Here is a 27,779-nt window from a genome sequence, read left to right on the forward strand (position 1 = left end):
CCAAACATGTTATAAATCACAGAAGAAAGGAGAGCAACCAGTGAAGGCAGATAAGGGAGAAAATTTGATTTTCTCATATCAAACACTGACTGAAATCTCATTTAGTCATTCTTTATGTAATCAAATCTAATGTCAACATGTTTTTTTAATGTATTTCTATTGTAAATAGTTTTTTACTATTATTAAAAGGAAGAAAAAACATCAGAAATGCTCCTTTTCCTCTCAGCCATGTGGAGGGCTGGGTCGGTGCGCTGATTGACAGCAGTTGACAGGCTGTCAGAGAGCTGGTGTTTCACCAAAGGAAAGAGAGGAGGACAAAGTGAACAAATTTGTGCTGTAATCTACATGCCACAGACAGACAGCATGTTGTTAGTGCTGCTGAAGAGTAAAGACCACACCAGCATCTGAATGGGCCGACGTGGGTGAAAAATTTCCAGGTACGTTCACGTATTGTTTAATGTGCTGCAGCTGAGCAGATCATTTTTAGCCTGCAAACTGAGTTGAGCAGTTAACTTTTTTTAACTGTTTGTTTGCTGGCGTGTTTAACGAGCTAACTTAAAGGTGCAAAGTAAAAAGTGTGTTCATGTTTGTTGCAAAGTAAAATGTGTGTTCATGTTTGTTAGATAAAAAGGAGACTTTGGCAGAAAAGCTAATGCAGTTGTGCAGAGTCTGCGGCCTTTGTGTTGTGTACCTGCTGTCTGGCTCAGTGTGACGTCTGCTCTGCTCTGTGAGAGAATGCTGACGTTACTGCTGCATGCAAGATTTGATTGCAGGGGTGGACCAGGATAATTACTCAGGTCATGAATCTAACGTCAATCCAGGCCAATCGCCATATTCACAACAGGCCACCTATACTGTAAGCATTTTTGTTCAGTCACATGTCTTTTGCTTTTAGTTTAAAACAAACAAACAAACAAACAAACAAACAAACAAACAAACAAACAAACAAACAAAAATCATCTAAAATAGTAGATTAACTTGATAGAAATGTCCCCACAGCAACACCTGGAAAGCTCTCAGGCTGTATGTGTGCGCTAATGATTTTACTGCTTTGAGGGCCAATAAAAAGCAGGATTGACTTCAGGATGGATTGATACTGACTTAAAATTTAGAAGCTGTAACTTTTGACATTTTTATGTTGCTTTACTGTTAATTTTGCTGGTTAATCTGCTGAATTTGGCGTTAGCAGGTTCTGCAGCTAACGTGGCAAGTAGCATCTATTGCAGACCCACACTGGAGAGATGCTGGAGTATTTAATATTGAGGGACAGTCAAGGGAAACTGTGGGAACATTGAGCCTCATTTTTAGCCAATTAAATAAACAGGGGAGTATCTTGGGTGTGGAAAACAGTTTTTTCATGTTGCTTTTAGTGTAGTCTCACTATTATTTCTGTCTTGACAGCACCACGTCCTTCCTGAGCTCTCACTTCCCTCTGGCATAGCTTCACTTGACTGTCTGGTACCAGTTGTGTTCAGTATGAGAGGGACTCGAAGTGAATCACACTCACTCCACAGGGATTATTTCTGAAAAGGTGGAACTGTGAACTCTCTCACATTTCCAATAAAAAGTCTGGTGCTCTTGGGAGGATTAAAAGCTTCTGACGTCTCTTTTCTCATTGAGTTGGCAGAGGCGGAAATGGAGAAAGACTCCTGAACAGGAGAAAAAACCACTTGTGTCACTGCTGATACGCCACAGTAGCTTTTAATATTTGTAATAGCAACTTCAATTGACAGTGTCACACTGGACTGACACTTTTTTCTCCAAGTGAGGAAATAGAATATTTGCAGTTCTTAAGATCTGGTTGAAATTCATACAGGCTACTTTTTTTAAGTGCTTGAAGATCCAATCAACACTAAAGCATATGTCATCAAGAGAGTCAATAAATCCAAGGGAATGGTCAAATTTGCCATAATGACATTTAAGGTGTCAACTAATGCATTGACTAACTTGCAAGAAAACATTCCACCTTAAAAGTTGCTGGTAACTGCCAGTAGCCTTTGAGCCCATAGTGAATTCAGTTATGTTTTTCTCCTAAAACTACCTCATGTTAACTGGTCAAGATGAAAAGGCAGCAAAACATCCCTCCATTCATCTGTTGGTATGTATTTGATGCACTTGCAAAGACAGTGTTAATTTAGCCTGTTAAACTTGGACAGCTTGTGCTGCATCCACAATGCCTGCAGGAGATGAACTTAGATACGTTTTCATAGCTTCTTCAGTAAGCACGACCTCTGCCTCACGGCACCTTTTCCTCACACTGGATGTTTTGAATGTGGCTTCCTTGGCTCCGCACAAGTAAATGGAATCATTCAAAACACAAACTACTCGTGTTCACTCGCCTGCACTGCTTAATGCTGCACTAACTACAACATACTACATCCACCCTTGGTATCATCTAGCAAGATGTTTGGCTGACTGCCACATGATATTCTCAAAACAATGAAACTGTTCATGAAGTCAGTGTAACATTTGATCGTGTGGTCAGTTATAGTTGACTATATGTAACTTGCCACCACAGGAACAGTGTTATGTAACCTTAAAAATGAACCACAACTTAACCGTGCATGTGAATGCATGCATATGTGATCACTCTGATCAGCAACACATAAATTACTGTGGAAGAAAAGCACGGCAGCATGTGACTACAGCATGACAGGAAACTTAAAGTTAACACGTTGCCTGTTAACCCCTGAAATGCCCTATGAACCTGTGTCCTCTTGCAGCTGCTCTTCGAGCCTCTGTTACTCACCTCCATGGAGAAACGTCTGTGCTGAGCCTTGCTGTGATAGTGCAGGTGGGACGGAGACTGAGCTCCTGGTGTTGATGGTTCAGGGCTCACCGGACTGGCATCATGAGATGGAGGACCCAGCCTGTCTGGAGTCAGGCCTGACAGAGGAGAAACATAACCCCTCAGCATTTGCAGATGCACAGATAGGCGACAAAGGAAAACCCAATGATGTGTAGAGTCACCAAAGGTTTTCAGAACAGCTTCAGTGATCAATAGTATGGGTTCTCTGGAACTCAACAAGTCATTCCAAAAACTGTGCACAGATGTGTTTAAAACTGGCTCACATCATTTTTATACTCGTCACCTTCAGTGACACCTTGTGCGTGGAAAACATCTGAATTTGTCATGTTTCTCCACTCATTTATTTAGATGTTCTCTTAGTTGGTTGCTACAGACAGTTTTTTAATCACAGGAGTAGAGCTGACATTTAAACCTCACAGGCAAACATCCAGCTGTGATCTATGCAAATGATTAACTACCTTCAAAGGTAACTCTACATCAATGTGGAGATTAAGTAAATGATGTCACAATTATTAACCAACAGTTTTCACTAAAATCATGTTGTTTTTATCTTTTTTAAAAATTTCCGAGCAACTTCATTTCATTCAGGTCAGGTCATTTTACACTGATAATTTTGTGTGCAGAGTCAGACTGTTTCTCCCTGTTTCCAGTCTTTATGCAAAGCTAAGCTAACTGGCTGCTGGGTCCAGCTTCATATTTACCATACAGCCATTCAACCGGTATCAATGCTCGCATCACCATGAAAGCAAACATCATATTTTACAAAATGTCGAACTGGATCATTTAGCAGCTCTGCAGTCAGACATTTTTCTGAGGATTTGGTGAGGACCAAAACGGAGCTAAAAGGATTTATAGTTCTGCATTAAAGGTAGCCTCCATTGCGAGAGCTGTGGCTGGTCTTTGGCTGCACATTTTCTCCTATGAGTTTCTGCTTTGTTTGAGATTGTTGAGAGTGAAGATTCAGTTAACACAGTTGAATAAAACATATCCAATATATTGGCACAAAAAAGAAAGGCATATATGTCTGCACACAACCATAAAATGGAGTCTTGTTTTCAGAGATGAGGCTCATCAAGAGTAAGGGAAGGGACAGATATACTGTGAGCACACCATCAATGCAGAATGACAGCTATCCAGCCAGTGTGGTGGGAAGGATGGACTTTGATCCTCATCATACCACATTGTACGTGGTGTGTGTTTGATGCCTGGTCGGTGTCTTTTGAGTGCTACCTGCTGTGAGGTTTCAGCTGCAGTTTGATCTGCTGTTTCAATGGCTACTCTTGGCCGGTATGGCAAGTGTGGTGTGAGAGATGGACATGTGTCTCCATTTTATTGGCAACCTCCAGGTGTGTATGTTTTTCAGCTGTTCACTCCAAGGTTGAAGCACGAAGAGCTTTAACTTCTTGTTTCCATGGGGACCATGAGTAACAAGGGAATCAAGGGAAGCGGGTCTTGGTGTTAAGGAGGAAGTCTCATTTATCCCTTTAAAGCCTCCCCCTCAACACACACACAGTTTAAACAGAAGCATTAAATGCATGATATATGGCCTCTCTCATATTACAGGAAATTCAACAATGTTTTATCAATTAAACACACACACCTCAGGTAACAAGCTGCTAGTGTATCAATAGCAATAAAAAGAAGGCAGACAGATTTAAGGCCAAGGTTTAACAGGGCCTTTTTAACAGCGTTACAGAGAGGCTCCTAACAGGCCACTTCGTGCCGGATTGATTGACAGTCTAAATGGGCCGGGAGGAATGACAACCTGTTTGTTAGTCATTTGAATATCACAGCTACAGTGCTTCTTTGATCTCCAGATGCTAATTATGGTCAGTAAAGGCAACACTGATATGAGCACACACACACACACACGCACACACAGTGCCTGATGTCTGTGCAATATGGATGGATGCCTGCTAGTCATCTTCTTAGGAAAAGGACAATCCAATATGGTACACCACAGGGTGTTTCTGTAGCGTTTCCATCTGAAACTCAGTATGATTCTGTGTTTTTTTTTTCTTTTCTCCAATTTAAAGCTGCACTAATTCATAGTTTAAACTTTGAACAAATGACCATGTAAAGTGAAAGGGGTTACTTGTAGTGGTGAACCCACATATAGTCTTTCAGCTGTTTTGCTTGACACTCGCTGACATCAGCATTGTTTTCAGCAGCAGTAGGCAGCTCAGACTAACCCACTATGCTGCTAGCCACACACACAAAGTGACTAGCTGGTGTACAAAGTGGAAAATGTTGCATTTAATGAGACAGATATTTTTTCAGGAGTTGGCGGTGACAAAAAAAAAAAAAGAGCTAAAAAGAGAATGTGAGTTGGGCATACACTCAACAGGTAACAATACACTGACCTGAAACAGCTGCTCTTTGTCTGCTGGATGTTTAATAAGGCAACCGTTTGCTAGCACTTTGACCATAACAGCTTTACAAGGTGATAGTATGTCAGTGTTGTGCTTGTAGCTTGTTGCAATGTCCCTGCCGGGAAAAATGATTCATCAATGTAGGTTTAACTTTGTTTATCTAAAGACAAACTCAGCTTTAACTGTAGCAAAGCTGAAACTATCATATGGTCAAGCAGGTCACACGAGGTAGACTGATGGAAACTGTGGCTAATGGTGCTTTTCCTGTAAAAGCAAATGGCAGTGTGCTTTGGACAACAGCCAGTCAACATAAGCAAGATAAGAAAATTTCACCTGCTTGGTAATAAATGCTTAGTGTGTGTGTGTGTGTGTGTGTGTGTGTGTGTGTTAGAGGGTTTGGAAAGACTCAACCAACTCACTGTCACATAGAACTGACTGAAATCAACTTGCTTGCATCATTTGTTTGTTTTCCTTTGATCAGGATTCAAGATTGGTTTTCTTCTCTGATCAAGAAGCTCTCATCAGAGCACTAATGTATCATGTACCTTTGATGGCTTAAGTGATTACTCTCACTGTTACAATAGCACGTTCATTTGAAAGCTCAGCTAAACAGCTTTAAATGGACTCATATATGGAAAGTGAACAATTCCTAATGTGGAATATTAGTGGTGAGTCAGGCTCTAAGTCCTGGTTACCCCTAAAGAAATTCAATTAAAAAAACACACACACACACACACACACACACACACACACACACACATCTGTTTTTGTATGAATCTAAAAAATCTGTAACATCTGACTAGACTCGTGGTAATGAGATTGTGTGTGTATGCCTGTGTTCATGTGTCACACTATCTTATGTGTGTGTTTGTGTGTATACACAGCCTTAGGGGATGCTCAGTGATCTGAGACTGATTGACTTTCTTTGTTTACCAGTTTGATCCAGCTGCTCTTGTTCTTAAATGTGAACACTGATATCAGAGAATCCAATAATCTGATAAGACCGAAGAAGTTAAACTCACCTGAGCATGAGCTGTATATTTAATAAGATTTGAGAGCACAAATGTACACAGTCTCCTCCATTCATGGTAATCATGAGGAGTGGGCATTATATCTGAAATCCTCTATCAATGAAATGTTTATTTTTGATGAATCTAGTGAATTAATACCTGACATCTCAAGGCACTTGATAGGTGCATCCATTAATATCATAAGACGGTCATACAGCCTCATATGTACATCCAGAGATATTAAAGGAAAGATACCATACTATTAATAATATGTCAAGAATACGGTATAAATTGACACATTTACAAGATAGTTTTCTGGGAGACGATTGGCAGCTTGGCTCTCTACACCAACCAGCACCTCTGAAGCTCACTAATGAACATGTGTCTAATTTGTTTAATCTGCACGCAGACAGAAATGTGAAAACAAGAATCTGCTGTATTATTTTTGCAAAATGTTAAGAAATAGTAACAACCTGTAACAGCCCCTAAGACACAAATTGTAAATTTGGTATTTCTGATTATGTACAGATTAAATGAACCAGATAAAACTTAAAATGCTGAGCTTTGGGACTGTTGATAAGCGTGCCTTTTGAACTCTTGACAGAGCCAGGCTAGCCATTTCTCCCCCGCTTCTGCACTACAATCAAGCTAATTAGCATATTTCCCAAAAGCATTCCTTTAATGTGCACCACATTATCCTCAGTATTCACTGAATCCAATAAGAAAACATATATGGAGCATTTGTGAAATAGCTTCTGTCTGTAGAAATGCTCTAGGCATGTGATGCTTACATCCTTGCTAAAATGTCAGATGATGATTTCAGTCAACAGCAGCAGATGCTGTGGATAATGCTGTGGGAGCATGATATAATCCCTCACATGGGAGAGAGGAGAGCAAGAAGCAAAAGGGAAAAGAGAGATGAATGGGAAAAGATTAGAGAGGAATCGAAACATCAGAAGGCTGCTGGGTTTGGGTCAAACGTTCTGTCTCTCCTTGTGTCTCCTTTCTTCTTCACTCAGTTGTTTATCTACATTTCTTTGTTCTCTCTCTCTCTCTCTCTCTCTCTCTCTCTGTCTCTGTCTGGTTACCTCTTTCCTGACCTTGAGGAGCAGACAGTGATGCAGACAGATGTACTCTGGGGGGTTACACTACATATCCAGCTGCTTCTCTCCATCAGGCAGCCAAAATAACATCCTCACTTTACTGAGCTGAATGTTCACAGAGGAGACAGAAGCTTTAGTTCCTTTTTATTTATTTATTTATTTATTTATTTTTTGATAAGTTGATTCAAGAGCCATATATAGGATCAGGTCTGATGAAACCACTTGGTTGCAGCACATGATTGTAATGTTTGTGCACTTGACTTGGCAGATCAGCACACCTGGAGTGACCTTCCATCCCACATGATCCACTTCTTTTGATTTGCACATTTTCATGGCTTTCTGGCTCCACATCTCAACATAAAGCATCAAATCTAAGCTATATTTCCCACCTTAAACCAAACATCCTGGGAGCTTTACAATCTAAAATTGCACAGGATGCATTCACCCAATTCATTGTTATTCCAACTGTTTGTGCTGTCTTCACAGTCAGACACTACATAATAAAGAAGAGACACTCAAAAACATATTCTGAATGCATCCAGTTCCTTTCCATTATCTACCCCTACTTATCCCACCATAACCCTCATTTCCCTTTGAAGCCTGCTGATCCTCAGTGGCTCAGCGCCGGTGGTGGTACCAGTCACAGCCAGAAAAACCCCAGTTAATCTGTGAGGGTCCGCTACAGACACGGAAGGAAGTAAGGCTTTTGTATTTGGTTTTAAAACCCAGACCATGATTGCAGTTTGTGCTCTATTATTAGACATGAGCTGTTCATTCAAACAGGGACCAAAAGACACAAGTAGAGCTCAGGATTCAGGACTTTGACCATGCTTAATTGACCAATGGTTATAAAATGGTTTTGTTAGACACTGTGGCACAAAATACCCAATGCCAACAATCAGTGCAAACCCAGGACACAGTGTACCATTAGCTTGTGGAATTGGGGTTTTGTATGGTTTTGTATCTGATAACATGTCAGACTTTCATGATGAGGACTGAACTTCTCATCTATCTCAGACCTAGTAACAAGCTGTTTTTAACGTTGCCACAAACTTTGTCTTACATTAACCTCGATGACACAAACACAGAGCGACATGATGAATATATGTCCAGTAGGCTATTCTCTTTCCTTTTAGCTCTATTTTGCTCTCCATCAACTCCTGATAAAATGTCTGGTTCTTTCGCTGCTCAATGCTCCACTATATTCACCAGCTAGTTGCTAACTTTGTCTATCTCCCATTTGGTACAGAGCAGGAAGTGTGCACCGTTATCAAGCCTTTTCTCTGAAAACACCTGCCTGGAAACATGCTTTCTGAGAATTGTGAGAGTGAAACCAAATTGTAAAGTTGAAGGCCATAAAACCAAAACAATGATCTGAAACATGCTAAAATACTCAAACACTTTCCCTGCTCTGTGGAACTAAAGAGTTGAGTGATAATTCTCTGTGGGTTTGTCACTATGAATGACTCCTTCACATTCCAGGTATACATTTGATCAGTTGTCCACATAAAAATATTGATTAGTGCAGCTATAACTTAAACCAGACCTTGAGTATTGTACTAGCCATGCATGAATTTTGTCCAATAGCATTCTGCCTGCTTATAGCTTTGGATCTTCAAGGTTATGAACGGGTTCCCCGTGGCTGAAATGGGAAATAGGGGCTCTTACCCTGAGTGTGCCGTATGTTGAGCTGGTTGATCTGCTCAGTGAATTCATTCTCCTCAATGGTCTCAGTGCGAGGAACAGAAAGAGAGAAACGCCTTTTAAAGTTCTTCATTTTGTTCATGGTGCTCAGGAGCAGGCCCTGAGAGAAGAAAGACACACACACACACACACACACACACACACACACACACACACACACAAAGAGAGAGAGAGAGAGGTCGAGAGGGGGGTACTCATCAAGAAATATGCAATTAATCCTCCAGTTCATCAATGCATGCAGTACATGCATCAACACATTCTGATGCTTTTCTTGAGGAAAAAACTATTTAAAGGTGCAATATTAATTATGTACAGCTTTGTAATACAAAATACAGAAAGAAATCAAGGTTTTCTGAATGCAAAGCATTTAGAAAAATAGATTGGGACAGTTTGTATATTATTATCATCATTATTATTATTATTGATAATAACAATAATCTGCATTATTAATGTTATTTACAGAACATATCATAGACCATATACCAAAGAAACTGAAGGGTAAGCGCTCCCCAGGCCTCTGCCTGTATGACACAAGCTGCAGAACGTGATGTGCAGCTTGGCCAAAGACAGTCTTCTGTGTCAACTGATAATGAGGCAGACAGCAGCAGGAAAGCGTCTGATCAATATACTCTCTCCCTCAGTAGGTTATATAACCACAGCCAGCCCTAACAGTTCGGTTTCATTCTCGTGCACTTTCTTCTCACTCAACTTTTTGTTCTCTTCTTTTTCTCTGGTCTGTGTGCTGCAGAGACTGGTGTCATGGGGTCTCCGTGATTCCTTTACTGACACGATTTCTGTGTGTGTGTGTGTGTGTGTGTGTTTCTGCTCATTATAGTGAAAGGCTAAGAGATGTGTATGGTGGGCTCAATTACAGCCAGACTCAACATTTTCTGTGGTTATTTTTAAGCCTCAATAAGCCATCGGAATGAATATCAATGTCTCTGAGTGATCAGGGAATTGTCAAATTGTCCTGACTGCTGCAATACCTGCACAGTGCAGTTCAGACGCTGCCTGAATCCAATCAGGAACATGCCAGATACACATATGCACGGTGCATGCACAGAAATGCACACGCATTTCATGAAAATACACACAAAGTGCCCGGGTGCTTCCAGATGTAAGTGATAATAATCCACCCCAACTATTTTAGTAGCAGTGATCTTCTAATCCACACCATAACACAACTGATACAGTACATAATACAACAGCTGAGCAATGGGATTTTAGAACACAATGTAAGGCTTTCTGAGAGACGTCATCGTGAGATGTGAGTGTACACAGGGTGTAGAACAAACTGGAATGAAGGAAAGCTTATGGAATCAGAGTTATTTCTGAGTCTTAAACTGCATGGATCTTAAAAGAAATGGCTGGAAAATGTCCAATTTCCCAAGAAAGAAATCTCCCTATTTAGTCTAAATAATATCTAAATGCATCTGTTGCACAAAGCCGTCTAGTTCTCAAGTATTATAAGGAGGATTAATTTGCAATGAATTCTGGGTAAATTCTGGGCTTTTCTCAAACAACATGAATAATAAAAAAACATGTATGACCAGGGCAACCACAGAAAACCACTCAGCTCTCTCCACAACAGAAAATGTTCTCTTTCTGGAAGAATTCAACAATTAGAGGAATATGTTACTGGGAGAAGTCAGCACAGTGCAAACAAATGAATAAACAGCCACATTTCTTGAGCAAAGACAGTATGAAGAATGACTAAGTGCACAGAGGGATTTAAAAAGTTTTCAGCAGTAATTTGTTTAAGGAACAAAACCACTTAGGTGTAGGAACAGGTCACTGCTCGGGTTAAAATAGACTCTTTCACAATGCGAGTCGCGTGGCAGAACACCCTGAAGGCAAACCTCTCCCATGTGTTATGCTCACAGTGGATAGCTCTGGTCTAACACCATATACAAAGATAATATGCAAACATTCAGATGAACACACTCAGGTCTCTAAAATGTTTCCCTTCCCACTGCTTGGTCCACAACATTATTACCAAGCCACATATTATCAGCCATGTTTTCCTCTTTTTTGCCATTTGGTGTCACAGGTCAGGTGTGTTTGATTGTTACCATGGAAACATGGCTCTTAGCTCGGAGTTAGCCTGAGGGTGAGTTGGCTAACTTTTCAAGCAGAGAACACATACAAATATGTTTTGAAACTGGCCGCAGGGCGAGCCGTGAATTAGAAGGTGGTGGATGGTTTTTCACAGAATCTAGTGAGGAAGAAAACACATGTTTTAGAGTAAGAGCTCACATTGTTACAGTATGTTTATGGTTCAGTCAATATTGCAAATGTCTGTCAGACTCTGTCATCAGTACTGGTGAGGTGCGTTTGGAGTTTCACTGGGGGGCATGGTGACAGCTGATAGAGGAGCACACTGGCAGAATTAGGTGTGGAATGCATCAAATTGTTTTGATAGTTTACAAACAGGTGTGCAGAGTCATTTTCTATAATCTGTGTGTCTGATTTAATAATACCTATCTTAAAGTGACAGTTTGATATGCGTTAACTGCCTTGACTGCATTCATCTAATATAAGGTTTTGTACTAATATGAGACATCTGGAAGATATGTAGCGTCTACTAGGTACATTTTGATGGTAAAGAGCAGACATTTTCACATGCTGACATTACTGATATAATACCCATAATGAGGGAGGAAGTTGTGTAACAAGTGACCAGCAGGAATTCGATACACGCTAATGTATATATATGTATTTTTCCGTTAATGTTAATAGTATTTATGCAATAGGGCTTCTGTGCTGTTAATGGAAGGCAAATTACTATATTAAAAGGAGAATTTCTCATTAGGAAAAAGGACTTTAGGAAACTCTCTTGCTTGTGCATGAGAGCAAAGTAGCTGCCACAGCACTGAATGAAGGCATGCCAACTTTTTATATGGTGTTTATATGGTGTTCATAACACATAAGACATTTGGCTCAGCGAACACAATTTCATCCATCATGACAGTAACATCTGTTTCAAACAGCAGCAGTATGTCTCTGCAGCATGGCAGCAGTTTTCTTCCAGCTCACTGTGGATATTCTGACAGTCACATGATAAAACTGTATGGTATGAACATAAAAATCCAACAGTCAATAGGCATTTATTGTTATTTGTCACAGAAAATGCACAACATCAGAGAAACCTATAGGTTTCGGAAATGTAAACAATAAAAAGTGTTCAGATATAAAGCAGATTAAGAGGTTAAGAATAGAGGAGGAAAGAGGCTTACTCTGCAGAGAGAAATCAATGCCACTAGGCCGGCTAAAGTCTGGGTGTGTTTGTGGTTGTGGCTGATGTTTTTCCCTCTGAGAATTCGTGAGGCAGCCTTTGTGGAGGACGACTTCCCCAGTGTATCAGTGGGGTAGAGCTGTATAGTCAGGGAGTACCTCCATACAGGAGTTCAATTGAACAAACAGCCCTGAAAAACAACAGTTCGAATACCTCTTTGTGTTACAAGCTGAGTAACAGTGCCGTTTCCTTTTACTAGTCTGGTTTGTTATGATCTCTCTGAAGAGGAGGGCACTGCTTATTGCTCTGATGTGAATAAAAAATGACCTTCCAGCATATTTTCTTTTCTTTTCAGTGCATTCAAATAAATGTTACTGTATCCAACACTTGTAGCTGTTATTGCCACCATGGTAATAATATTTGTGACTTCGTGACATCCTGTAAAACATTTTACACCAACAAATAAATGTATGCAGCAAGGAGACTCTTTAGTGTGAGTCCAGAGGATGCAGGGGTTTGGTTAACTTTGAGTTGGAAGTTAGTCACCTTGGGTCTGACCGGAATATCAAGCATTAAAAATAAGATGTAAGCTGTGTTGTGGATGTTGTCTGGGGTTCTGTTATGGTTATTTGCCACCTGGTGCCATTTGGAGCTGTCAATTCAGTCTGGCAGGCTTAGTAGAACCTCAATGTCCACAGGATTGGTGACCCAAACTTTTGTCCAAGCATCAGTATCATTAATGGTGAATATCATGTCATCTATTGTCAAAAAAACCATTCTTGCAAAGCATCACTTCCAAAACTCTGATCAAAATGTGGGAGGAGGAAGAGACTTTGGTGGCCTCTGGAGTGAAACCAAAGGTCCAGTATCTGTTAGTCTGTTACACTGATGCCCAATGTGTACATTTCATTCATGAATATGGACCTGCTCGACACTGATTTTTTGACCCTGCAATTCAGTCATCCCCTGTTCAAAAGTATTATCTGAGTGTAGAATGCTCCCATACAAGTAAAGATCATGCATTTGTGGAGATACTATCAAAAAAATGATGGAGCAACATGCATTTAAAAACGGCATGCTAGAGGCTGTTTTGACTGTTCACTGTGTATTTGTCAGCTAAAACCACATAAATCTGACTTGTGACCAGTTCATGAAACTTACATCTCACAAAACCAATACAGATCATTACCTTTTGTGTCTGAAGTTATTAACAGAATAGTAACTTCATTTGCAAATAATACAACAACAAGTACACCACAGTATACAATGTAATCTTTATAAAAGTAACATTGAAGAACACATGAATGAGATGAGAAACTAAATCATAAAAAACATGGGTCATGCTGATTTCAAAGTTTACCTGCATTTTACTTGCAAGGTTGAAATTTCTCTAAATGAGACCTTGGGCAAAATGTCTCAAATGTAAAATTAATATGGGAGGATAACCAGTAAACCATTCCTTGCAGCCTTGGATGAATGCAGTAAAAACCCAGGGCATACAGTGCAGTGCATATCTAAAATAACTTGATTCTCAAATATTTGTGAGACATCACTGAAATATTACTCAAAATGTTTCAACATTCAGTGGAAACATTCCCTCCTGTTTACAGTTCAGGCCAAAGTCATGGCCAAGAGTGTAGAGTGGAGCCCATGCTGAAGATTTGAAGCCTGTTTCTTAATAGGGGAAAACACTTGTTCTTCTATAGATCAGTCCATCTTTACCCACAAACCTGCACATCATGACTGAAAATCACAAACATGCCCTGAACAAAAACAGCAGAGAGTTTGTGTTCAGGCAGCCACGATGCGTATGTAATTTGTTTGGCAGTCTCTCATCCTGAGAGAGGCTCCTGCAGATCTCTTTTTACAGTGAGCTCAGTTTCTCTTGCTCCCACTTGCTTCCTCTTCTCTCCTCACCTCTCATCTGTTGCTCTGGCCTGGTGTTTGAAATAGAATCTAAAGGGCTTCTTTTCCAAACAGGACACAGAGAACTGAAATGGCCCCCACTCTGATTGAGCCTCCCTTTATTCACTGTCCTCTCTCATTTGCCCTCTTGAACAATTGCATGGGTCGAGAGTGAGAAAATTCCTGATTGCGACGGGCAGTGTGTGTGTGCATGTGTGTGTAAAACTGGCGGTGTGCTTCATTTATCTTGTGCACAACGGTCTCCTCTGTTCGGAGAAGGGTACAGTTTGAAGTTCTGGAGGCTTGCAGACAATCAGGAGTATGCGGCATCGCTCTCATAGCTACGCTATCAAAGTTGGTCCTAGGTTGTGTGACACAGTCTGACTACACACACTTACACACACAGTCACTCTCACAAGTGCATCTGCTCCAAGCGAGGTGCCAACACATCTCAGTTCGCCCGTAGCTGTGATTCTCTCTGGACACAAACACACTTCCTGTTACTGAGGCACCCTCTCACCTCTTTTTTTGAAATCCCTCTTCCTCTTTGATCTTTGTTTGTCATTCACAGCTGCCCTCCCCCTCTCATGCATCTCCATGAGGGTTTAAATTTAATTTATTTTTCTCACAAATTTTAGATGACAACCCTCCAAGACACAGGCAGTCGACAGGAGGCCATTCATAAGCCTGTGTCTGTAATATTATGGATGGGAGCCCAAAGTCATTTCATGTGTTTACTGAAACCAAACAGACTCTCAGTGCTGAATGATTCAGATGTGAACAAGGTTACTTAGTGCAATAGGATTATAGCCAAGATTACCAGATTGTCAAGAAGTAATCTTAAATAAAAGGAAAACTGATACCTGGAAAAGCTAAAAACAAACACCTGTTGACCTGCCTGCAGGCAGTGCTGCAGCTGCAGTCCAACCCAGGACATGAAGGTCATATATCCTCTGTAGGCCTATAATTGGCTGAATTTGGGGCTTTTAGAAAGTCAACCCTCACAAGAAAAAAATGTTGTTTATCTTATCTTGTCTGTGAGTAGGCACAATGTTTTATTTGCTACTGTAAGTGCAATAAAAGGAGGAAGGACTGGCACTGACTGATGTCTGCGTTCTTCATTCTTTATAAACTTCACTTAGTATTTTTTTTTGTATATTTTAGATTTGTTTTCAGTAAGACATGATGGAGTTTGTATGAGACTTTGCTGTTAAATACATCTTTAAAATTCGAATAGATGTGACTTTTTTTCCCCCTTTTTCTTGTTGCTGTGAGCCCTGCTTCATATACATAGTAGATCTGAATATCCCCCCCCCCCCAGTAAGATACTGAAGAGGGGACAAAAACCTCTTTTGCTTGCTAACTACCTAACTGTCCATTAACAAATCAGTTGTTAGCTGAGTGACAGTAAGTTACCAGAGTTCATTCAAAGGGTGTATTTGTACCATCAAGTCCCATCTGATACTGTATATAAAACCAGACCTCTTCGGCAGAGGAGGGTAAATGAATGTGGAGAGTGCAACACCTCATATAAGCTAGTCACCTCTATTCTATACTCTCCGACTCTCCGTTCCCTCAGAAGTCAGTCCTGTCAATGCCGTTTTCCTATTGGTCAAAGGTGTGAAAATATGCATTGAAGTTCATCAAAGTGTAACTTGACACATAAGAGTTGTGCAGATTTATATCTGTTAATTTATTTTTCCATTTCAGTTGCTGGTGTGACCAGGCCTTTGTAGTGCAAATGTGTCGGACTTGGACGATCAAGGCTGTCTGGTCTTAGTTTTACTCTGGGCATTATCTTCCTACTGGCAGTCTTTGTCATGCAGATGCATATGAATAATTAGAAACCTATGTAACATGGCCAGGAAATTGATTTCCTCTGGGAGAAATCTAGCTGTGAAGAGCAGGTGTCTCTAAACCCGACCCTGATGATGGAAACCATGTTTCCATCATGGAGATTTCTGAAGAAATAGGATTATTGCAGAAAGTGTACAATAACCCAGATACTACTTGATTAACTTGAACTGCCCAATGCAAACAAAATATTGTCCTTTTGACCAATGACCACATCCGCTGGAGCATTTCAGTGGTGGTTGCTTCTGCAGGGTTGAGGAGGAGTGTGTTTGATTCAGCAAAAAGCCATATGCCAGTGGTCCAGTGACCCATGTCAGCCCTGGTTAAACGAATACACAACTTCCCTCATGTGAACTCATTTAGAATGGTGCCAGCTGATGGAAAAGATGTGGGGCGTGTTTAGACGGGCTTCATAGTTTTATGCAGGTCAGTGGGCACAGTCATCAGAAAATATGACACACATTCAACAGTCTATCTACATAAGAGGCATACAGGACAGGCATGGAGATACACAACTGTGACTCACACAGGGTGCTGAGTTCACACATATACACGCTCTAATTTGAACCCTCAGGCTAATGTTTTTTTCTGTCTTTTTTCCCTCTGTCCATTTGTTGAAATTGAATGAATGAATAACTCTGAGAGGCACAGTGTCAGGGCAGACCATTAGTCCACTAACAGTGAGACCACAGCTTAAACTGTCCACTGTGTTTGTCCAGTGAAACCTTGCATGGCAGCTTCCTGTCCCTGACAGCCAAACAGGCTGCCAACACAAGTCTGACCTGTGGGTTTGCCAAAAAGGAGGCGGCAACAACAGAGATGCAGAAAGTAACTAAATGAGGCAGAATGAAAGAAAGGTGATTTTCAGGTTGTGTGTGTGTGTGTGTGTGTGTGTGTGTGTGTGTGTGTGTGTGTGTGTGTGTGTGGTGTTTCCAGATCCAACATTAAAGGGAAGATGAAAACAAAGGGAGGACAAACAACAATGAAGTCATTCTGAAATGGTTTCTTTACCTCCTGAGTACAGTATGTTGCTGATAAAGTGGCATTAATATTAATAACCTTTAGCAGCTTTTGTTGGTGATAAAATGGAATTTCAACAACACTTATTTCTTTGAAACAAACCACCAGATATTATGACCCAGCATCACAGCATCACAAACTATACACTTACAGTTTAAATAAATCTAAATAAATATTGTGAAGCTATACGGTATCTACACAGAGACACTGAGGAGGTGATGTATCCAAATGGTTACTGAAATAATCATACTACAGTGTTATATGCATTTTGGCTTGAATAGAAAGCTTTCATGGCAAAGATTCATATAAGAAAGAAAGAGGTGCTTCTTCAAAGTGAGAACACCAACAATGCTTAACACCACATGAATGTAAAACATGCTATGTGAGGGAATCATCCTTGTTGCCTTAGCTTTGATCTGTGATTTTCCTCATTACCTTTTTTTTTTCATGAGAGAGTGTGTATTTCTATGTGTGTTGAGAGGAGAGAGAGAGAGAGAGAGAGAGAGAGAGAGAGAGAGAGAGAGAGAAACACACATTTGTGTCATCTGTGCACGTGTGTGATGGGTCATATGCGCTAAATCTGACCTTGGGCCTGAGGTTACATTACTGTGTGCTCCAGTAGTTCATAAGGACTAAAAATACAGCTTTGCTTGTACAACTGCACACACGCATGCACACATACACACACACGCACCCACACACGCACACACACACGCACACACACACACACTTTCCCTAAAGGAGATGAATGGTGGTGACAGTGGTGCCTTACAGAAACCAAAGTAGTAAGAGAGAATCACTGTTACACAGCTGGTGTGTTGAGTCTGTGTTGCAGCTAATCCAATTTTAGCTGCCATTATCCAGCCATGTTCCAACAGCAATGCTTCCAAGTCGTTGTACAGTAACGTGTTTTCTGAAATCCATTGGAAAATTCAACCTTAAATTAACATTACCTGGATTCATACGGTATTTTCACATTATGCCAAGAGGTGTTAGGTGTTAAGGTAGAGGTTCCATCCAGCTGTTTGTGGCGTAACAGAAACAAAGTCCAGTAGCTGTTTGAATTGTAAGGTACAAGGATGAATTTGGGTTTGCCCTGGTTCTTATGACAATTCTATCTGTGAAACAGGAACTACATAACCCCTTACCATTCTTGTAAAATGAGCCTAAAAAGCCTATCCAAGGCAAACCCAAAGTAAATTGAAAGCTGTTCTTGAAACATTTGGAGCAATGTCCATGGTTTTGGTCTCTTTTGAAATGTAACACTCTGAAGTTTTATCCCCAGTGGTCAGAATCACTGTAAGTGCTGCTGGCATTGAGTAATGGTTTCAACACAGTGAAGTAGAAGGCTTTCATTTCTGCTTGAACATATTTTTTGCAAATATGAGGCTGCAGATGACTATATATGGGCTTTATTAGTTGGAAAACAAAATGGGACCACAGCATTAGGCCTTACCCGCGTCCAAGTTCAATAAATCTGATAACAATCCTGCACAAAATTAATATTCAGATATGATTTTCTCATGGTATGCCCAGGTGTTCTCCAAAAAAGGCCATTTACTATATTTGTCAAGATAAATATCTATATTTAAACAATCTATACTTAGGCCATATACAACATTTAGAATTTATAGCTCTGTTTACTATCCCCTGAATTCCTTGATTTGGCAGTAAATTACCTACTGAAGAGGCATAATCCTCGTTTTTCAAATTTCATTGATGTACGAAGTGCCAGTCATCTGCAAAACCAGCTGCAATTAGCTTGATCTTCACACAGAAGAAGAGAATAAGGCCCTACCTTTAAATCACTTACTTTCAGTCAGCTTGTGTTCGAGCCCAAGTCTCTCTAATGAATTAAAAAAGATCCACCAGACTCTAGCTTGACATCTTTATATGTTACACAAAGTGTGCAGTCAGAAATATGATGTCACCTTCTCCTCTTTGTGCCCAGGCAGAAGCTGTAATAAAGATGACCTTTTGTTTCCTCTCATCCCATCTTTTCTTGGAGTCGGGCGTCACTAGACAACAATCACTGCCTTCTTTGCTCAGTTATATGCCTATACATCACACTCCCTGTTCCTCCGTCTGACAGTTTTCTTCACTTTTATCTGTCATTGTCCTTTGCTCCTAATCCAACTCACTTCTTGGAATTTTGCAGAGAAGGGTTTAAGAGAAGTGCTAATAATGAAGCTATCACTCACAGCAAAATTGACAACAGTGTTGACAGCAACAATAAAACCTTCTGTCTTTCTCTCTGTGTCAGTCTACACATCACCCCCTGCCCCCATGTGAACAGCAGGCTTACTGTGTCCAGTGGTTGTGACTGAATAACAACAGTGCTGGCAGATCAACATCCGACTGGCCTATTGTACCACAGGCCACCATGGTTTGTGCAACAGGCCACACATATCATGGTGGTTGTTTTGTTTGGAGATTCACAGGCATTCATTCATATATTTTATAAGAAATCTGCTCATGTACTTGATGCATAAGAATTAATTCTAATCGTTCATCCATGCATCTGTTTCCTGCTGCTTGGATGGTGGCAGCAGACTAAGTAGACATTCAGACCAACAATTAAGACCAAACAACTCTGCATTAAAACACGCTTCAAGGTTTGCTGCTCCAGGTACCGCTGAGATAATGACAACCAGTCTGAGTAATCGACCCATGAGTTTAAATGGTTATTAGAGGCAAAACATCGCTTAGTTTCTAATGTTATGATGAAGACTTTCACTGCTCTGGAAGTTAATGGCAGTTGCAATCATGTGATTGGCCAACACAGTACGTTCCTGCAAAAGTCTACCCACTGCATTGACACCCCACTGCGTCAAAGCAGTACCCTCATATAAACGACAGGGCTCTGTTTTTTTTGTTTTTTTTTTTAAACACAGTGCCTATGTACTTCCAGCATATGCTAATATTGTGGGTTGGAGCTGGGGTTGCCTCCCAGTCGGATGTGCCTGGAATACCTTGGCAGGGTGGCATCCAGGAGACATCCTGATCACATGCCAAAACTACCTCAGCTGGCTTGCACTCTTTCCCAACTTGTGAGCTTCTCATCCTATTTGTAGGTATGACCTCAGCAACAAATTTTGGCCCCTTATACTGGCAATCTCACTTACCAAAGTTCATGACCCAGGTGAGCTTTGGAATAGAGACAAGCTGGAAAATCAAGAGTTTCACCTCCGTGCTCAGCTCCCTGTTCACCATGACAGTCCATTATACTATCCACATGACTGCTGGCACACACCAGTCTGTCTGTTGACCTCAAGCTCCATCTTGGCGTCAATCATGAACAACACTCGGCTACAAACTGCTTCCATGTAAAGTGCATGGCACAATAAAGCCTGCAGAACTGCAACATTTGCAAAAAGCAGAGATGTATTCTTTGGCCTGTGGAACTGTCAGCATCTAAAATCACTTAGAAATCAGGAATCATAGAAAAAATTGTGGTTCTCATAACTTCACCTTTTGTCTCAGAATAACAGTATAACAATCTGTTATATAAAAATGGCTGGAGTGATGGGGTACTGGGGACCCCCACAAGGCTCCATGCATGGTATCCTAGGGACATGGTCATAAACCTGAAGGTTTTCAAATTCAACATAAATTTAATGTACAGCAATACAGGCACAAAGTCCAAGTGGAGTCTAGGATCCTAGATGTCTGACAGGTGAGCATGGAGGTGGGTAAGACAGAAGTACAAGAGGGTAGTTAGCACGAGCAACAGGAGTCATCGTGGCAGAACAGACAAAGAGAAAAAATGTAATAAACCCCCCCCCCCCGAAATACTGACATCTATACTTAGCGCATCTTTAGTGCTAATAGGTCACAATGGATTAACATTTTGTCAGTCCTGGCACACACATACATGCACTTGTGTATTTCTTGCATCCAAACATAGTCTTGTACTATACATCCACACAGTAGGAGTTTCATGTGAGAGGTTGTGTGCGCACTTCCAGAGTGCACAGCAGTTTCCAGGCACAAACTGCCGAGCAGATTTATGTGAACCTTCATGTTTTCTCAGCCTTAGCCTCAGGTTTTCTGGTGACATTTGAAGCACATGCATAGGTTAAAGCTCCAGGATGATGACTATTTGATGAGCCTGTGGTTTACTCATTCCGACAATGTCTCTTCTCTCTATAGGGTTTTTTACTCCTGAACCCAACCTACTAAAACATACGAATGCACACTGATTGTCGAGATAAGAAGCAAGTCAGGATGCAGGTGAGATGTCTTACATTGTGACGTGAGGCGCGACTCAAATTGAAAATGTCACTGCTGACGACTTAGCCACTCCAGAAAGAACAACAAAAAAACAGCAAATTGTGTTTGAGAGAGACAGAGAGAAGGACAAGGTACATGGATGAAGGAAGGGAGAAGAAAAAGATAGAGAAAGAGGAAGAGTCAGGAGATAAAAATGAAGAGAGTCAAATGGATTTTTGTGGAAAAGATAGAAGCAACACAGACAGTTATCATCCTCAAACAGGCTCAGTCTAATGACCGTCTGTTGTGACTAAAAGCATGAAATTACTCTAGCAAGGCTAAAGGGAACACTGTAAAATTAGACTGGGGAACTTCTGCTGACAGGAAGGAGTATTAAGTTCAGCCAGAGCTTTCTGTACTCACAAAAACCTGAAAGTGTCACTTTGCCTTTTGTGAACACTGAATGCTTGAAGCATTGTGGGCTGAGCCTCAGGCTTAGTCGTCAAACCATGTGTGTACAACTCTTGATGATATCACTCCCTGCTAACCTGCTCTCCTGATCTTTATTACATCAGCCACCTCAGTGCTTCACGTGTCTTAAGGGTGTGTATCTCTCCTCAGGCAATTTGTTACATATCTACTCACATATACTTGGTATTTTCAACGATGCTACATATTCACATGAGCTTCCAAATAAAACAGGTCAAAGCCTCAGTTTGGGCCTTGGATGCACTGTTTGCAGCTACCGTTAGCCTTATTTGCCTTGGATTGACGGTAGCATGATTTGTTGTTTGCAGGCTTTCAGTGCAGTGCACATAGTGGAGCTGGGTCATCGTATCTAGCAAGCTGAAGAGTCACTTGTTTTGGATCTGTGGCTGTGTGTTGATGTTGACATATTGGTTAATCTTTACACCCATTATGTGTTGCAAACACATACAGTACACCTGGACAAGGTTTACTACATGTCGCTAATCTTTGCATGACTGGTTCCTTTATGTTTGATTATTTACATTAAATAACAAATATTCAGAATTTCTTTTCAATTATTTGACCAAGCAGACAAAAGAAGCTATCACCCAAGACTTCATAGTACAGATAAAAATTACTGTCACTTTAATGTCAGAAACATGCATGAGTGCTGTAGACCTTCACATCAGTCAGATTTCTTTTACATCACATTATGAGTGTGCGATTATTCTGATGTGTTGGTTGTTCGGACTGCTCCCTGGGGTTTAGGTTTATGGTCCAACTTCTGACAGGAGCAGCTCTGTGACTCATAGCTTACCTCAGACCACTCGCACATGATACATTATACATTTCCCAAGGTGGCTTCTGTCTGTGTCAGTGTGTGAGCCAAGCTCTAATAAGCCATCACTGCTGCAGCACTAGAGTAGCAACTTGGGAAAAAGAGGCCTGCAATTATGTAAAGCACTTAAACACACCGCTGAGCATGACAGTTACAAGTGAACACATTGGCTGCCATCCTGCCTCGAGAAGAAAATCCTGGACTTCAGGGTGCCCAACCAATCATCAAACAGCTTCTCTGCATGAGACAGTGCCTGTCACAACATTTGTCTTTCTCCAGTGTTCACTGAAAACATAATTCTATATAAAGCATTGGCAGCCTCAGATAGGGTGGATAATTTTAAATGAGCTAGATAGCTTAGCTGTGAATGCACTGCCCGCCCACCTGTGAAGAGCTTTTGAGGCGTACTGGGCGTGAGTGAGGAAAGCAAGCCCAGCAACACTTTAGGTCCTTTAGATCTTTTTTTTTAGTAATTTAATGCAACCATGGCAGAAGCCATGGCACAGGATGGAAGATGTGGCTGCTCATGCACACAAGAACACACATCAGTGTGCTGAAACCTACTTCAGTAGGTCAAACACTATATTAAATATACCAATGGTGAGTCCTTATGGTGTTCTGAACACTGTGAAAGCTCGTAGGTGGACCTTGATAATTTTGTTACACTTGCAGCAAAGAAGTATTGTGACATGCCAGCAACGACAAAGACGAAGAAGAAGACTGTAAGCTGGTAAATGTGCATGCTAACAATGTATCAATAAAGATCAGCTTAGCAAATGTTTAGGAGCTGCATTCACACATTGAGTTCTGGTGATTAACACTGAATGTAAACTTAACTTACAAAAGTACCAACAGTCTGCAGGGCATTCTGTATGCCAGTGTGTTATTTTGGGATCGCTGTGTGCACGTTTACTGGCAGCTGTAGTGATTACGACTATATCAGTGTGTACTGTACTTGCTATCGCTTTACTGTGGCTTTATTCCAGTTTATTCAACCGTGCACTGATCAATTGATAAGTACTGTCCAATGAAAATAGAGCAATAATATGACGATAACCCTAGTGTGCATTTTTGCAAATAAGCAGTAGAGAGTGGAACAGGAACACACTGGGAACACAGTGTTCCTTAACTGGCAATTTTGCATGTTGGCATTTCAAAATGGCAACAATAAGAGGAAAACTGTTTTACCTAGTTTTGTAACACTGGTAACCAGCAAATAGCACATGCACATTTTCCCACACAGCCACTCTATAGTATATTCACACAAAAACGCTTCGGTAGTGACTGAACCAATGCACAGTGTCTGAGAGTAGGTGATCTAGTGGCTCCACTGATAGAATACAGCCATCGTCGTATAACTCCTTATGATGGGACCTGCCATAAGGACCAGTGGAGTCTCAGGGCATCAAGATGATATATTTATTTTAAGAAAAGATGCTTGCTCTCTGAGCCATTTAACCTTTCATCACAGTAGCCAGTGGGCTCAGTGTTGTGTGAAAGACAAACTGCCTTCCATTTGGTGTGTTTGACCAAATGTTTGCATGTGTTTGTTCATCTGTGAGTGGTGTTTAGTGCTGGTGCCAGTGCTATTGTTGAATATGGAAGGGTCTATCTTCACATTATCATGGCTGAGTGGGCCTGGGGGCTGTGTGATGAATCAGAGACTCAATAATAAACTGCTTATGTAAACATTGCTATTGTGGCTCAGCTGCAGCATGCTAAGGCAAACGATGGATAATATAGACTCCAAATTACAGAGACAACCAAGCTCACTGTTCAAAAATGTAACCAAACTAAAGACACAAGGCTGGCAAAGACCAACAGAGTACTAAAGGACAGCAAAAATGAAATGTTTAGGGACACAATGCCCAGCATATTGCCAAAGTTTTGTATGAATGCTAAAGATGGGGGACTGAAATAAACCCAACACTGCTGCCAGTCAGTCACTACTCTCTTTTAGAAGCTACACAATTCCGTCTAATCTTCACATTTAGCTTCAGCACTCATGCAATTTCTAATAACAATGGCATATTTACCAAAATTATTATCATTCATTCATTCATCTTCTATACCCGTGTATCCCTTTCAGGGTTGCGGGGGGGTGGAGCCTATCCCAGCTAGCAATGGGCGAGAGGCGGGGTACACCTGAACCGGTCGCCAGCCAATCGCAGATTCATTCATTCATTCATCTTCTATACCCGCGTGTCCCTTTCGGGGTTGCGGGGGGGTGGAGCCTATCCCAGCTAGCCAAAATTATTATTACTCTTGAAATTGTGATTTCTTGTTTTTAGAGTATACTGAAAAAATTGATTCTTATTCAGCAATTTTGACAGATGACAACTGTTACTGGCAGATTTGATCAGCTCTAGTTGGCTAGCCAACTAACATTAACTCTGTACGTTGATATTAAAAGCCTGCCGCTATCAAAACCCTTTGCACCCCTACCTGAGCTCGCTGATCGCCTGGCTCCAGCCAGTATGTTGTTTTTACTAAAGAAAAAGATTTGAGCCAAGTTTGGGAAACATAATGCTACCTCAGGTAAAGAGTTTGGCTGATGTTCATGTCAAAGCAAAATTTTTTCCAAATCAAAAACAATAAAGAACAGGAGTAGATCCACTGTAATGAATATGTTCTTGACTGTGGATTTCTGATATAATCTGTAGTCACACAAAATAATTGTTAGCTAATGATATGGTTCTCAGTGGCGTTGGACATAACAGTAGGTTACAACTGTAGACGGTAAGCAAGACATGCTACTGTTAACGGCTTACGTCAGAGCAGATAAAACACACTATTATTCCATTCTTCAGACCTTTGCTGTTAAGTTTGGTTATGGAAAGGCGAGAAACATGCTGCACAACCCTGCGACCACATTCAATCCCCAGCATCACTTCAATAATGCCCCATGTTTCAGCATGCTGGAAAAACTAAAGCTTGACAGACAAGCAATGTTTGATTACAGGTGTTATGCTGCGATTGGACCATTGCTGAGGGAAGAGGTGTTCATCAAATGGTCAATTCAAACTTGCATGCTGCAACATGGAAAACAAAAATACTACTTTTATTTCCCTTAAAGACCCTAAAACATATTTATAATAGTGACATAACACATTATTTCACACTTCTTGGTGTGTTCAATGTGCAGCACTTTCAACAGAAGTCTAACTTCTCACTAACATGTTAGACTTAGCCTCTTTTCGTAGTAGCACTAAAACAATGCTGTAGTTACTGTATGATTCAACAACACATGACAATGAAATGGAATAAGGAACCGCTTTTGTGCGCGCGCGCACACACACACACACACACACACACACACACACACACACACACACACACCAGACATCCAATTACACTGGCAGGGACTTGTGCTATGGGTAAACAGTGCTGTGTGTACAGTGGTTATGGATAGACTTGAGTAAATTTGAGTGGCCCTTCCTTGGTTACTTCTGTTTCAGTGTCAGTTTACATGTGAGCACTAATGCATAAGGCTCATCATAGAGGAGGAGAGGAGGAAGAGGGGTGGATGAGTGAGTGGGTTGGTGGCTGGTTACAGGGCTTTCAGGTGGCCAAGATGTTCTTACTGCAGTGGTGAAGACAATACAGAAGCAACAGTTATAGACACTTCAAACTTATCTAATTAAGAGCAAAAAGAGACTACTGCAGCCTCATCTACTCTCATGCTGCATCACACTATTATTATACGTAAAAAGTGTCAAATATGACCTCACTGTTGTGATTCCCATTAGGCAGAGATCTATCAATATGGCCACCAGTTTTATATGGAACAATATGTGCTTTTTCTCATTAATATACAATTGTAATATAATTCCTCAGTTTGATATTTTTGTACTGTAATGTAACCTCTGACAATCATTACATACTGTACAGAGCACCATTTAAGTCCAACCTCAAGACAGACTTTCAGACCAAAAAGAGAGAAAAGTAACCACTAATGAGGCCAATTAGACCTCATTGGATCACAGCCACGAGATATCCAGTGCGCTAATGAGGAATGCTGAGAAAAAATAATGAACACATATCATCCTAAAAGCACAAGTTCAGCCTCATATCATTAACATGTCCCTCTGTCTCTGCTTCCCCTGACCCCTGACCTGTCTTAATGAAGAATGTGAGTGTTTGTGGCTGCAGCAGAGCTACTTACAGACGAGCACAGGTCATCCACATGCACAGGAGGGACGGAGCAGGGGGAGCAGACTCCTGCCTCTCAGCTCAGGTTTCCCTCCCCTTTCCAGGTGTCTCTCACACAGAGATAAATCCACAAGATGCAGGCAGCTGAATCACAGTGATGGACAGGAGTCAGCGTGGAGACGGGGTAAATGGACCGACCTGTCCACGAGTACCTCTGACAGCTCACCTTTCCACTCTCCCTCCGTCCTCCAGACAGAGCCCTGCGAGCTGCCTAATTGGCCAGATAAAAGGAAAAGCTAAGTGAAGAGACAGATACAGTGGAGACAGCTCAAAAGAGGAGTAGGCTTCTCAGAGGCTTTTATAATCATCCTGCAGCTCCTCCCCCACCAATGTCTGAATTTGACCCTCCCTCGTTGGTATGGCAACAGCCAATCCCAACTTGGCATAGCACAAGCCTCCTCCCCTCCTCTTCTCCTCCTCCTGACTACAGCCAGTCTCCAGTGTGGAGAGGAGTGTCACACACTAGTGAAAGCAATGAAAGCATGTGTGTATATATTTGTGCATATGGAAGAACCTATATGAAAGTGTGCACAAGGGTGCATGTATGTTTGTATGTGTGCACATGCGTGTATAAGTCTGCACCCATGTACTGTGTGTACCCATTGTGCATTTAAGCATGTGTGTCAGCATGTCAGTATTCATCTCTGTATGTTTGTGTGTGTGTGTGTGTGTGTGTGTGTGTGTGTGTGTGTGAGTGTGCACGAATGTGTGAAGCCTGTACACGTGTAACTAAGGCTGAATGAATGTACATATCTGTGTGTGTGCTCATGTGTAGGTGTGAAAGTGTGTATGCATATGTACTGTACTGAACTAGAGTATGTATGAGTGTGTGTGTATGTTTGTGTTTCCTTTAGTACCAGTTAAGCTTAAGTTTAGAACTGACCAGTGCAATGCCCATTCAAAACGTGTCTGCCTTGATGCCTTGGTGCAGCTTCTTCCAGGTTCCTCAAGACCTGCTCATCCAAACAATTTCCCACTTGTCACTGTGCTTCCTTGAGTCCTGAACGTTCTCTGCTACCAGTGGATGCAGCTCTGCT

The 27,779-nt window shown here is 41.1% G+C and overlaps 1 protein-coding gene across 1 annotated transcript in view; it reads right to left on the minus strand.

The window, feature by feature from the left end:
• The window catches only part of cdk18 (cyclin dependent kinase 18), a 40,562-nt gene extending 13,575 nt beyond the window's left edge, over positions 1-26,987 (minus strand). The window contains exons 1-3 of the mRNA XM_076750992.1: positions 26,696-26,987; positions 8,963-9,098; positions 2,750-2,886 (exon numbers count right to left, since the gene is read on the minus strand). Coding sequence (XP_076607107.1) covers positions 2,750-2,886; positions 8,963-9,080 — 255 coding nt within the window. The 5' untranslated portion in view covers positions 9,081-9,098; positions 26,696-26,987. The remainder of the gene's footprint in view (positions 1-2,749; positions 2,887-8,962; positions 9,099-26,695) is intronic.
• Between the last annotated feature and the right edge of the window lie 792 nt (positions 26,988-27,779).

This window comes from Chaetodon auriga, chromosome 2 (genome assembly GCF_051107435.1).
Source record: "Chaetodon auriga isolate fChaAug3 chromosome 2, fChaAug3.hap1, whole genome shotgun sequence".
NCBI lineage: Eukaryota > Metazoa > Chordata > Actinopteri > Chaetodontiformes > Chaetodontidae > Chaetodon > Chaetodon auriga.